The following is a 12,823-nucleotide window of genomic DNA, read 5'->3' as shown; positions in this document are numbered from 1 at the left end:
TCAGATGTTGACAGTTATCAGTCATAGATAGTACGCAGTACGAAGTGAGTAAATAGGGTTTTTTTGTTATTGAAGAAGCGATTCATTGATCGCCGTGGTGATCTTTTTACGGACTTATTATCCCCTCGAATTATTGATCTGCCCGCTTAGGTTGAGACAATAGTGCCAATTAGCCTATCAAGCGGAGCAAGCATTGAACTTTGCACGAGTCGTGACCGTGAGGGTGTAAAGTGCTTCTTAGATTCAAATACATAGAAGGGGAGAGGTTGGGATTGTCGAAGAATCTGGTCATTGATGCACTATCTTGTTCATATTTTTCGTTTTGGCCAATAAAAGATTATAGCCGATCCATTGCCCCTGGATGTTCTCTATTCCTTCTTTTTCAGTCTTCTCATTTAACCAGGGCGATGTAAATTTAAAATTAGCCGACCAAGCTCTAATGCGCTTATCTCCGGGAGAAGAACCGACACCACGCGCAATGTACGCAATATAGTGATTCAGATCGGCGGTCTTGGACGGAGTATTCTAACTGGATCGGGCAGGTAGACGGGAACAAGCGTTTGCCCTGTGAGTTTGGATCTTGGTTATGTGAACCATGGATTCGAGGGGTTTGGAACGGCTCGGCATATCTGAAGCTCTTTGCACCCCTATTCACGTTCTTGGACTGCGCAGCATTAGGTTGACAGGTGTCGAACCCCAAGGTATTGGGAATGATTAGGTTTTGTCCCGCTCAATACCATAACATATTGAAGTGCCATGTGTGTGGCTTGCCCCATACGAAGTAACATTACAGCGGTGTGGAGACATTTTGTCGGGATTCACATTCCACGCCGGGGAAGATCTTTTCTTGTCTTGAGAGCGTTTAGCAATCCCCATGTGAATCAGCCGTTTTTTCTCACGCAACCATTAAGAGCAACCTAGATCGCTGCTAGCGGCTCTGGAACGGAACGGTGGAATTGCATAATCATCCTTTGGTTTTTTTGCTGTTGATCCAATTCATGCCGTGTTCCACCATACACGCTAGCATTTCCTTAATCGTGCCGTGCATCACAACCTTTTTGAGGTCCAAGATCCACGGCACGCGGCTCTGAAATGTCTCAGGTGTCAAGTTTGTTGAGTGGCAGTATTGTTGATCAACGCCACACTGGTCGCCGCTCAATCGCTCAAACCTTAACGAGCAAGAGCGAAAATTTCAACCATAGTTTCAGGCGTCCAAAGCAAAGCTGGGCCTCCGCTGCGTGGGTCTGCCGGCGTGTTCATGCTTGGCGATTTCCATAGTGGATCTCTCACGCCCCAGTGATACCACTGCCCACATCAATATTACAGCACTATTGCAAGCCTCTGCCACTCAAATCTCCGCGATCAACACTGTTACTGAAAATTATAACTCGAATAGCCACATGTGCTCTCATTTCAGAATCGATGTGCCAGTCACTAGGTTAAGCATGAACTGGGAGTTCCCAGGTGCGGGATATAGGGGTCAATCAGAATTTAGGAGATCCCTGTTGCCACCAAAAGTCCTATTTGAGAATAGTCATCTCGACCGTAGGGTTCCTAGCACGAAATATGCAAGCGAATGTAATTAGTCGGTAGTGTGTATGGCTAGGCCTCACATTCAAGCCACCAGATGGCAAAACTAAACTGACCCTTTGTCCTCCGTACTCCATTTTCAACAAGGCAACATCACCACATGTGGTCGGTACTTATGCTCAAACGCACACGCGGCCAAAGCAGCCCGTGTCTTCTGTTAGAGTTCCAGAAGCTTGCCTCTGCATCAGCCTAGCAGGGGTAAACCCGGCATAGCCTATCAATGCCTAGAACACTAAGGGCATTGTCCATACGGGCGCGGAGAAAATATTTGTGGCGTTACCGCGGAGTTTGCCATGCTCATGCACCCCGCTGCTCGACCAAAAAATGAGATCAGAATGAGGCCGGCATGCGGCCCTTCCTCCATAGCAATTTCCCCCCTATTCGGGAGCATGGTCACTCTTCAGCTCAAACGATGATCTTAGTGGATACAACCGTCTGAACCAAACTTTTGCCTCCTCAATTCGATTGTTTCTTGTGCAAAGACTTCATCGATTCTCATCTCAATCCACCCATACCCCTGTTCAGGGAGGGGTCAATGTTGGCTGAGGTGGAGCCATAATGGGCCACTCAAGACCATGTACCACTGTAGAAGTCTGTCTTAAGCTGGCCCAAACTTCCTTTATGGGTCCTCTCGGAGATGATCCTAGGCTAAGTCCATGCCAAGGGTCCCTGTTTGTGGATTTCTGAGGGGACATGACGGCAATCAGCCTTTTCTCAAATCCGGCTATTGACAAGATTGAACTTATCGACTTTAGAGTTCACTGTGCCCAAGACAGTCCACAGCAATATGTGGAGAAGGCATGCCGTTGGATCTGGTCTCCAGGCAAGAAGTTAATAACCTGATGCCCCACTGCGAAGTACAGCTTTTCCCTCGTACTTTTTCTTGTCAATTAGGTACTTGTGGGCCAGGCATAATAGGTCGATATTCTTACTAACAGGCTAAATCGCACATTTTGCCTGCCCCGGGTTACAAGCCTCATCCTTCCACACTTCAACAGGGACGACATTCGCTAACACTCCTATAACCCCGGATACACCGGAGTAAGCCATTCCTTTCAATTCTACTTATACGACGAGGAGTTCCGGGCAACACTGCCATTTGATACACCAAGAAAGTATCATACGATGTCTGGTCTCGCTCTTATGAGCATCCTGCAGGCGAGCGATAGCCACTCAGGGAACTCTTTGGTTCCTCGTTTGACCAGCGATGTTCGCCTGGACATAGATCCTCTGCCCGAGGCCCAAAGAAAGGGCCTCATCGCTGTAGCGATTATGGCATTTCTATCCTTCATTGCCACAGGATCTCTACTTTTATTCATTACCTACCGTCTCATCTTCTGGCGCGGTTCATATACGAGATATATCGGTTACAATCAGTACATTATTCTTATTTACAACCTGATACTGGCTGACTTTCAACAATCACTGGCATTCTTGATCTGTCTGAAATGGATTGTTTCGGACAAGATCAAATCGGGTACTGCAGGATGCTTCCTTCAAGGCCTGTGGCTACAAATCGGAGACCCAGGCAGTGGTCTATTTGTTCTCGCAATTGCCATTCACACTTTCCTCCTTGTCGTCTGGGGTCGCAAGATGTCTTACAGAACTTTCGTGGCCTTCGTTTGCGGAGTTTGGGGGTTCATCGCCATAATTGTCATCATTCCACTCGCGACTTACGGGGCTGATGTCTTTGTCCCGTCTGGTGCTTGGTGCTGGATCAACGAAGATTACGAAACCATGCGTCTCTGGACACACTACATCTGGATCTTCTTCGCTGAGTTCGGCACTGTTTGCTTATACGCCGTGATGTATTTCCAGCTCCGTCGGCAGATCGCCAAATCTGCCATCCTAGGCAACAGCCAGCTAGAGAGCTTGAAGCGTCTCCGAAGAGTGGTCGGCTACATGACTATCTACCCAACCGTCTATATTGTGCTTTCTTTGCCTTTGGCAGCCGGGCGTATGGCAACTGCAAACGGCAACAACCCATCTATAACGTTCTTCTGCTGTGCCGGTAAGTAACGAACACCCATTGGAAACTCTCAACCCGCCGTACTAACTTCGACCAAGGTGCAATTATTACTAGTTCCGGTCTGGTCGATGTTATCCTCTACACTCTCACCCGTCGAAACCTTATCATCGAGTCCGAGCCTAGCCAAGACTCCCACTCTTACAACAAATTTGCAAGCACCAAGGGAGGACGCCGCGGGGACCACTTGACTACCATTACGGCTGATCCGAAGTCGAAGAGACTTGGTATCAATGATGATGCTACGCATGAACGTGATGGCTCAACAGACAACATTGTTCAACCCGCTGTTGAAATGGGCCCTATTGGAGGAAAGGTGTACCAAGAAACAACAATCGAAATTACAACAGAGCCTGCATACCCATCAGATGGAGGAAGTGAACGATCCAGCAAAGATGAGTTCGAAGATCCCCCACATCGCAGATGGAAGCGATGATGACTTTCGCTACCCACCGATCCTTTTTATTTCGCTCGGCTGCAATTGCTCTTATATTTCATGCTTATGCAAATGTCTTCTACCTTAATCCCTACGCCCGCTCACCACCTTCATGACTATTCGATGTCGCCCTGGCTCTCTTTCCCTTATAATCTTATCTCATATCTTCTTCAACCTCCTACGGCTTGTCTACTTTCTTTCTTCACATACCTATATCACCGATTCAAACAAACTTGTATATATCATTCAAAAGGGGAGATTCCTCTCCAGTTGGAGGGGCTATGGGTTCCCAGAATTTCTATATTCATCTTGGGAAAAGTGTAAGAACCAGAAAACAGAAGAACTTTCGTACGATTTAACTAAAGTATCAAAGATGAGGAAAAAGGAAAGAGGGGAGTTAGGCTCCCACGCGTTATCATACAGGAGAATCAGACGGGTGTGGGATTATATAATCTATCATGTAATCCCGCAACCTCGCAACCTTAATATTAGTATTAACTCGGTATCGGTTTGTTACATTACCCCCCCCTCCGAAAAAAGCCTAGCCTCTAGGCTTTAGCTATTAGAATATCATCGCTTTTATTATTATTAATAAATTCATCCTCCTCTACTACCTTAAGCTATATAAATAGGTATATAGAAGGCCCCGGCTTATCAAGGTATTGAGTATAGAATTCTTTCAATTTCTCTAGTATATTCTTAAAGTCGCCTACAGGGTACCATTTAGTATCCTTATTTCTGATCTAAGATGCTCAATATTGTAGATATCAATAGTATATATAAGAATCTTTAATCTTATTAACCTTGTAAGTCTCCTTCTTATTAATAACAATTAGCGGTGTTATATCCGGGATCTGTCCGACGAGAGGCTCTATACATACTATAGGGCGTAGCTTATCTAGTAAGAAGATAGGATATACCTTCATAGAGTCTAGTAGCTTTAAACACTATGAATTACCTTCTTTTTTCACAATTTCAAATAGTCTATATTACTGATTGGACAGCTTCCTACTCTATCTTCCTATTTTCTAGATATATATAGTAATAAAGACTAGCTGACCGACTCTAAATTTATTCTTACAATATTATATATCTACATATCTTTTCTAGCTCGCTTACATAACTCCCATCACTTCCTAAGCATCATCCTATACGTTCTTTATATCATTAGCAACATCTCTTACCTACTATACATCCTCAAAGAAGATAGCTAGGGTATCTAATACCTAATCAAAGGTTATCCTAGGATTAAATCCATATTCTATAAAGAAAGATAATTATCCTATACTAGCCTAGGGGAGTATAGTAATAGCATAATCTATTAATAGGAGATATTCAGACTAATCATCTTAACAGAAGTTTATATAGACCTATAATTATTAAGCCATCTATTTATTCACAATTTCACTCTAGCTATCCATCTAAGTATAGTAAGCTATTAATAGCTTCCTTTTAATACCTAGAATATATATCAATTCCATCTAGAATTTAGATATAAACTAAGGTCCCTAATCTAATATAATCATATCCAGAACACCTAACCAAGGGAGAATCCCTTAGATAAATAGACACACTATCTCTTTTATATCAGTAGTTTTGTAGCACAGAATCGATACTCATCACTTCGATAGACAATCAATAAATACTAAAACTATATTATATCTATATTTATCCTTAGGGAAGGATCAGAAATCCATTAAGAGATATTCACCTAGGCGAAGAGAGATTAGAAGCGGTTATAATAATCTAGGGACTTTATCCTACTAATATTTTATATACTTATATATCAGGTAGTTATTGATATATTACTTTATATTAGCTATATATCCAGCCTAGTAATAATATCACGGGATTCCTGAATCCCTTCAGGTACGATTCGAGTATAATTCATAGCTGCTCCGCAGGCGAATCTACTATAATATACCTACTAATATATAATTACCCTAAGCCCTAGCAAGCTCTAGTAATATTAAAATATATAAATAATAGCTACAATTCTTATCCTATAAGAATTAGTTCTATATATCAACTATTCTATTTGATCTCTACTATCTAATATCCTTGTCTAGTCATAGGTCTCTAGCTTAATAACTTAGTAATTATTATAATTCTGATTCTTCTCTTTTGACTACCTAAGGATTAATAATAATACTCTCTATATACTAAAACCCTATATCCTCTTACAATAATATTTAATCTAAGCCTACTATACCTTCTCCTCTTATTATTGGATAACCTAAGATTAAATTAGTCCTAGATTAATATATAAACCTAGCTAAATCTAGTCTAGACTAGATTAAGGAAATTGCTAGTAATCTTATAACTAAAAGTATTAGTAGACCTAGAAGTATTACTATAGATATCCTAGAAGAAAAGAGATATAAACTAGAATATCTAGAAAAGTTCTTTATAATTTATACTTACCTTAAAGAACTCTTTATTTAAGTCTTTAGAATTAATATTAAGACTTTCTTAGATAATCTATTTATAGCTTATAAAAGAACTAAGATTAAAATATATAAGAAAGTAAAGGGTTTTAAGATTAATAAGTTTAAAAAATCATTTAGTCTTTAAGAATAAGTAAATTAGCTTTTATAGCTTAAATATATCTTTTAAGATAACCTTAAGATCTATAAGAATAAAGAGATAAAGATTCTTATAGAAGTTAAATATCTTAACTCTAACTATAAAAATAACTAGATTATAGAGAAAAGATATCTTAAAGATAATAATAATAATTATTTTAGTAGCTAGGAATACTTTAAGGAATAGACTTTTATCTTAATATATAATAAAAATACCTTTACTAGAGAAATTAATAATAAGATAGAGTATTATTACTAATAAACTAATAAAGAACTAAAGGCCTTTTATTACTATCTTATAGATCTAGAATATTATTTTCCTTAGGTCTCTTAGGATAAGTAAATATACTACTATATATTAAAATTATAGCTATAGTTAATACTATATATTTACTAATATATAAAGGTTTCTCTTAAGACTTAAGTATAATAAGTAGAAAAAATATAGAGTACCTAGGAATTTATAAAAGCTAAGATATATAAATATAACCTATTTATTAATAATTTAAATTTAAGCTTAAAATACCTATAATCTAATAACTTATTCCTAAACTAATCTAATAGTATAGAATAAGACTAAAAGGATTCTAGAAATCTATACTTAAAGGGTTTTTATAATCCTAGATCTAATCTAAATTATAATAACTCTAAGTTATATCTAAATCCCTTTTAATTCAAAGATAAACCCTAATTATTTCCCTCTTAGAATAAGAATAATCTAAATAATATACCTATTAGAGAGACTAACTTACCTAATCTATCTAATCTATCTATTAGAATCCCTTTAAATAGTTATTTTAATTATAATAAACCAGATTACTAGATAAATAAATATTATTTACTACTATAAGCCTTAGGAATAAAGATCCAAAAAGCTTATTTAAGACCCTAGTATTATTATAACAATACTTAGTTAAGAGATTTTAGAAAAGTATTAAGATTAAATTAACTCTTATAAATTCCAACTCCTAGCCTTAAGTAGGAATAGTTACCTACCTCTATATCCTGATTTATATCTAAAACAATATTAAGATATATATAGATATTAATACCTATATAGAGATAGATCTTATTAATTATAAATTTATTTAGAAATACTATTTTAATTAAGCTAAGTATAATACTCCTATCCTAGAAGTAATAGACTAATAAAATACCCCTATCTATAATATATAGACTATTCTAATTACTATATATAACTCTTAAGGAACTAAGTAAAAGTTTTTATATCCCTATATTATAGTTAATAGAGATCCCTATCTATTAGGATCACTAGTACTACTATTAAATATAACTATCTAAGAAATACAAATTATATTAGCCCTATAGCGGAAATAATGGTGGTTTGAACATAATAGAAAAATAATAGAATAGTTAAAGTCTTATTAGTTTATAAAAGTATATAGGAACTAAGTCTATATCTTTACAATTATTAAAACCCTAGAAGAAGTTTAGCTTCTCCTAGAAGAAGAAGAAGATAAATTAATAGTAAATTAAGACTAAATCCCTCCTAAATTACTAGTATTCTAGGATATATTTAAGATATAGAACTCTAAAATTATACTACTACAAAAAGAGACTAACTACTTAATTAAACTTAAAGAAGATATATTATCTTTATATAGTCCAATCTATCCCCTCTTATAGATAGAACTTATAAAGTTATAGAAGTATCTCAACAAAAACTTAATAAATAATTAAATTAGACTATTAAAGAGCCTAGCCAGTATATCTATTCTATTTATATCTAAAAAGGATAGAGAACTATAGCTTTATATTAATTATTAAGGTCTAAATAAGATTTTAGTTAAAAATTAGTATTCTCTATCCCTTATTTCAAAGATTCTTAACTGCCTTTCCAGGGCTTAATTCCTTAGTAAAATTAATATATAAGATATATACTATCGAATTTATATTCGAGAAGAAGAAGAATAAAAAATAGCTTTTTGTATAAGATATAGCCATTTTAAATATATAGTTATACTATTTAGCCTTACCAACGCACCCACAACATTTCAAAGCTATATCCACACTACACTTTATAGCCTTCTTAATATTATTTATATTATATATTTAGATAATATTCTTATCTTCTCTAGGACCTATAAAGAACATATAGAATACCTTTATCTTATACTTAAAAGATTAAGGGAAGTATAGTTATTTACAAAAGTCTCTAAATATTAATTCTATAAGAAATAAGTTAAATTCCTTAACTTTATTATTAGTTAAAATAATATCTCTATAAATCTAGAATAGATTTAAACTATCTAGGAATAGAAATAATCTATATCCTATAAAGAGATTTAAGTCTTCCTAGGATTCTATAATTTCTATTAAAGGTTTATTAAAAATTATTTTTTAATTATACTATTACTTATAGAGCTTCTTAAAGGAAGTAAAGATAGGAAAAAACTAAGGAATATTAAGCTAAACAACTATAAATCGAAAGTATTTTAAGATCTTATTAATACTTTTTTAACTATATCTCTCCTATAATACTTTAACTTAGAGAGACCTATTTAGTTTAAAACTAATACTTTAGGTTTTAGAATAGATAGAATCCTTTTATAACTAGATAATTAAAGGATATAGTATCCTATTACTTTCTGATTAAAGAAATTCTTACCTATAGAACAGAACTACACAATACTAGATCAAAAGCTATTTATAATTATTTACTTATTTAAATACTAATATCAATATCTTAAAGAAAACTAATATTAGATTAAGATTCTAATAGATTACTATAACCTAAAGTTATTTATAGATTAACCTAAGATTAATAAAAAATAAATATATTAATACCTTTCCCTTACTTTATTTAACTTTATAATATATTACTATTTAAAAAAGACTAATCTTATAGATAGATTATCCTATACCCTAGAAGAAGAGAAACCTCTATCTATAGAGAAGATATTAAGGCTGATTTATAAAAGAATTATAGTCAAATTATTTATAAAAGTATAGTAGTTTACTACTAATATAATATTATCTAGAGAAGAAAATAAAGGGAAGTAGGGATTAATAATCATAACTATATTAGTCTATAGAAGTCTATTACTATCCTTTTTCCTAACTATAAATAGCTTAGCTAATAATCTAGAGTTAGAGCTAAACTAGGTTTAAAATAATACTACTATCTCTATAGATTAAAAGGATCTAAAGGAAGCTATAAATAAGTCTAGTGAAGCTAATTATTTAGATCTAAAGAATAATAAAGAAGTTTTCCTAAGTTAAGACTATAATATAACTAAGTTTTTCCTAAGTTAAGGCTATAATATAATATATTATAAGATTTTAAGTTATTCTTAATTTATATTTCTTTAAATAGTAGTTACTATAACTATAAATAAAGATCTACTTATAGATAAATCCCTAGAGGAACTAAAATTATTAATTAAAGAACTCTAAGATAAGAATAAGATAGTCTAAAAAAGAATTAATATAACTTAAAAAAATATTCTATAAAGAAAATATTAAAATATTAACTCTAAGAAACTTTTATATTATAAAGAATATCTCTATATCCCTATTATTAGGAACCTAAGATAAAAACTAATTAAGCTTTATTATAATAAGCAACTTATAGAACATTTTAGAAGAATATATATAGAAGAACTTCTAAAAAAGAAATTCTATTAGAAATACCTATTAAAGGATATATAAGAATATATTAAAATATACCTAATATATTAAGGAGTTAAAGTACTTAAATATTATCCCTATAGAGAACTCTAACCCCTTTCTATACCTTATAAACTATTTATAAAACTAAATATAGACTTTATTATAGGACTTCTAATTATAATCTTTAAAAGAAGAAAGTATAATATAATCCTAGTAATTATCTATTAACTTATAAAATTCTTTTAATTCCTTTCTATATTAATAATAATATTTATAGAAGACCTTATTAAACTCTTCTTTAATTAAATTAAACTTAAATATAGAAACCTAAAGGGGATTATCTCTAATTAAAGGCCTATCTTTATAAATAAGTTCTAGTTATAACTCTATTATTATTCTAAGATTAAACTATAGTTCTCTATTATATTTTATCCCTAAACTAATAGATAAATAGAAAGACTTAACTAGGTTTTAGAAGATTATCTTAAGTATTTTATTAATAAAAAATAATTAAACTAGGCTTAACTTCTTAAGATAATATAATTTATATATAATAATACTATTAATATATTAACTAATAAGACTCCTTTTTATATATTACTTAGGTATAACCCTAATTTCTAAATCTAAACTCTTAATAAAATACTTAAAAAAGAGGTTTCTAATACTAAAGAATAAGTAAATCACCTCCGGAATATCTATAAAAAAGCTATAAATAAGCTTTAAATTATACAAGAAATATAATAGAGATCCTATAATAAAAATTATAAACTAAAGGACTTTAAAGTAGGAATCCTTATATCCCTTTCAATAAAGAACCTCTACTTCAAAACTAAAAAAAAGAAACTATCCCCCTATTAAATCAAGCCTTTCTATATCCTTACAAAAATCAGTACCTAGGCTTATTATATTATATTACTAGAAAAATACTTAAGATTATATAATATCTTCTCTATCTCTCTTCTTGAACTATAGAATAACTAAAATAATAATAACTCACAAATACTAATACCAAAACTCAAAGACAAAGAAAAATAAGAAGTTAAAGAGATTCGAGATAAAAAAGTCTTCAACAAAGTACTATATTACTATATAAAATAAATAGAATAATCCTTAGAATATAACTAATAGAAACTAGCAAAATACTTAGAAAATATAAGAGATATAATAGCTTTATTTAAGAAAAACTAAGCTTATAAAATAGTATCTTAATAATACTAAAAACCCCCTGAAACCCCCTTAAATTACCTTTAAATCAATACTAGATAAAGAAAAGCTATACTAGATAAAGCTACTTAATTAAAAAAGGGAAGAATAAGTAAGATAAAAATAATAAATTACTATAGAATTCTATACTAAGCTATAAGTACCTTAATATTAGTAACTATCGCTATTATAGCTAGAGTTAAAACAATCCTAATCAGAGTTATATCATACCAATATCCTATTATAACCTCCACAAAGAAGGATTAAATACTACTTTACTAAAGAGTAAAACTAGTATTACTAATCTATAGACACAAAAGATTATTAGAATAATAAAAAGACTAAGTAGGAGATAAACCAGCCTTAATATTCAACTCTTTCCATCACTTAACAACAAATATAGTATATACCCCTACAGCTTAGTCTATATTCTATAAATCAAAATAAAGCTTATAACCAGAAAGATAAATAGAGATTATCTTTTAAAAAGATACTAAGAGATAAATAGATCTCCTTATAGCTATAGCCTTACTTTCCTTATCTTAGATAAATATAATATTACTAACAACTACTATAGTAATACTATTACTTCAAACTTTATATACCTAGTTAAGGATTAACTAAAGCTAATACAAATTACTATAAATTCTATAAGATATCTAAGATAAATCAATACTAAATTAAATATAACCTAAAGAAGAACCTTACCTAAAAACAATTTTTACTATACTCTTTATATAAAGTATAAGTAATTAAATTTATATAATCCTAGTTATAACAGATCTTAGGAATAATATCCTTAGAAGGACAAAGAGCTATTTCAGTAATATATTTAATATAGAATATAAAGGAAGAGTAAGCAATTCAATCACAAAAAAAGCATAAGCTAGTAAAAATACTAACAATACTCCTATTACCTTTATTAATCCTATTATCTCTATCACTATTACTATCACCTCCACCTCCAGCCCAACCTTTACCTCTAGTCGTATAATAACTACTACAGTAAGAAGGATTACCAAAAACACTAGAAGTAGTAGCCTTAGATATATTAAAAAGAAATAAGATAAAAACAGAGAGTAAGAAGATAAAGAATTAAGAATTAAAAGCTAAGAAAAGGGAAAAGATAAGAGTTAAAAAGATAAGAGAGAAGCTCTTATCTTAAAGATATTAAAAAACCTATATTACTTTGTTTATATCTATATATAAAGATATCTAAGATAATATTAGTCCTAGAATCTTTGTTTAATATAATACTATTAGATACGAATTATCTAATTAAATATAAGTCGTATAGATAGTTAAGTTAACTATTATTAAAAGGGGAGGATAAATTATTACAGGATT

The 12,823-nt window shown here is 32.1% G+C and overlaps 1 protein-coding gene across 1 annotated transcript; it reads left to right on the top strand.

Annotated features, from left to right (window-relative positions):
• Nucleotides 1-2,715: 2,715 nt before the first annotated feature.
• Nucleotides 2,716-4,052, top strand: gprC (the record flags this gene model as incomplete). The annotated part of the gene is made up of 2 exons (XM_056917280.1): nucleotides 2,716-3,601; nucleotides 3,658-4,052. 2 exons carry the CDS (start codon nucleotides 2,716-2,718, stop codon nucleotides 4,050-4,052), a joined length of 1,281 nt encoding a protein of 426 aa, XP_056785160.1.
• Nucleotides 4,053-12,823: the final 8,771 nt, after the last annotated feature.

This window comes from Penicillium angulare, assembly GCF_028827245.1.
Source record: "Penicillium angulare strain IBT 27051 chromosome Unknown utg000001l_segment0_segment0, whole genome shotgun sequence".
Taxonomy (NCBI): Eukaryota; Fungi; Ascomycota; class Eurotiomycetes; order Eurotiales; family Aspergillaceae; genus Penicillium; species Penicillium angulare.
This window is presented reverse-complemented; position numbering and strand designations above follow the sequence as displayed.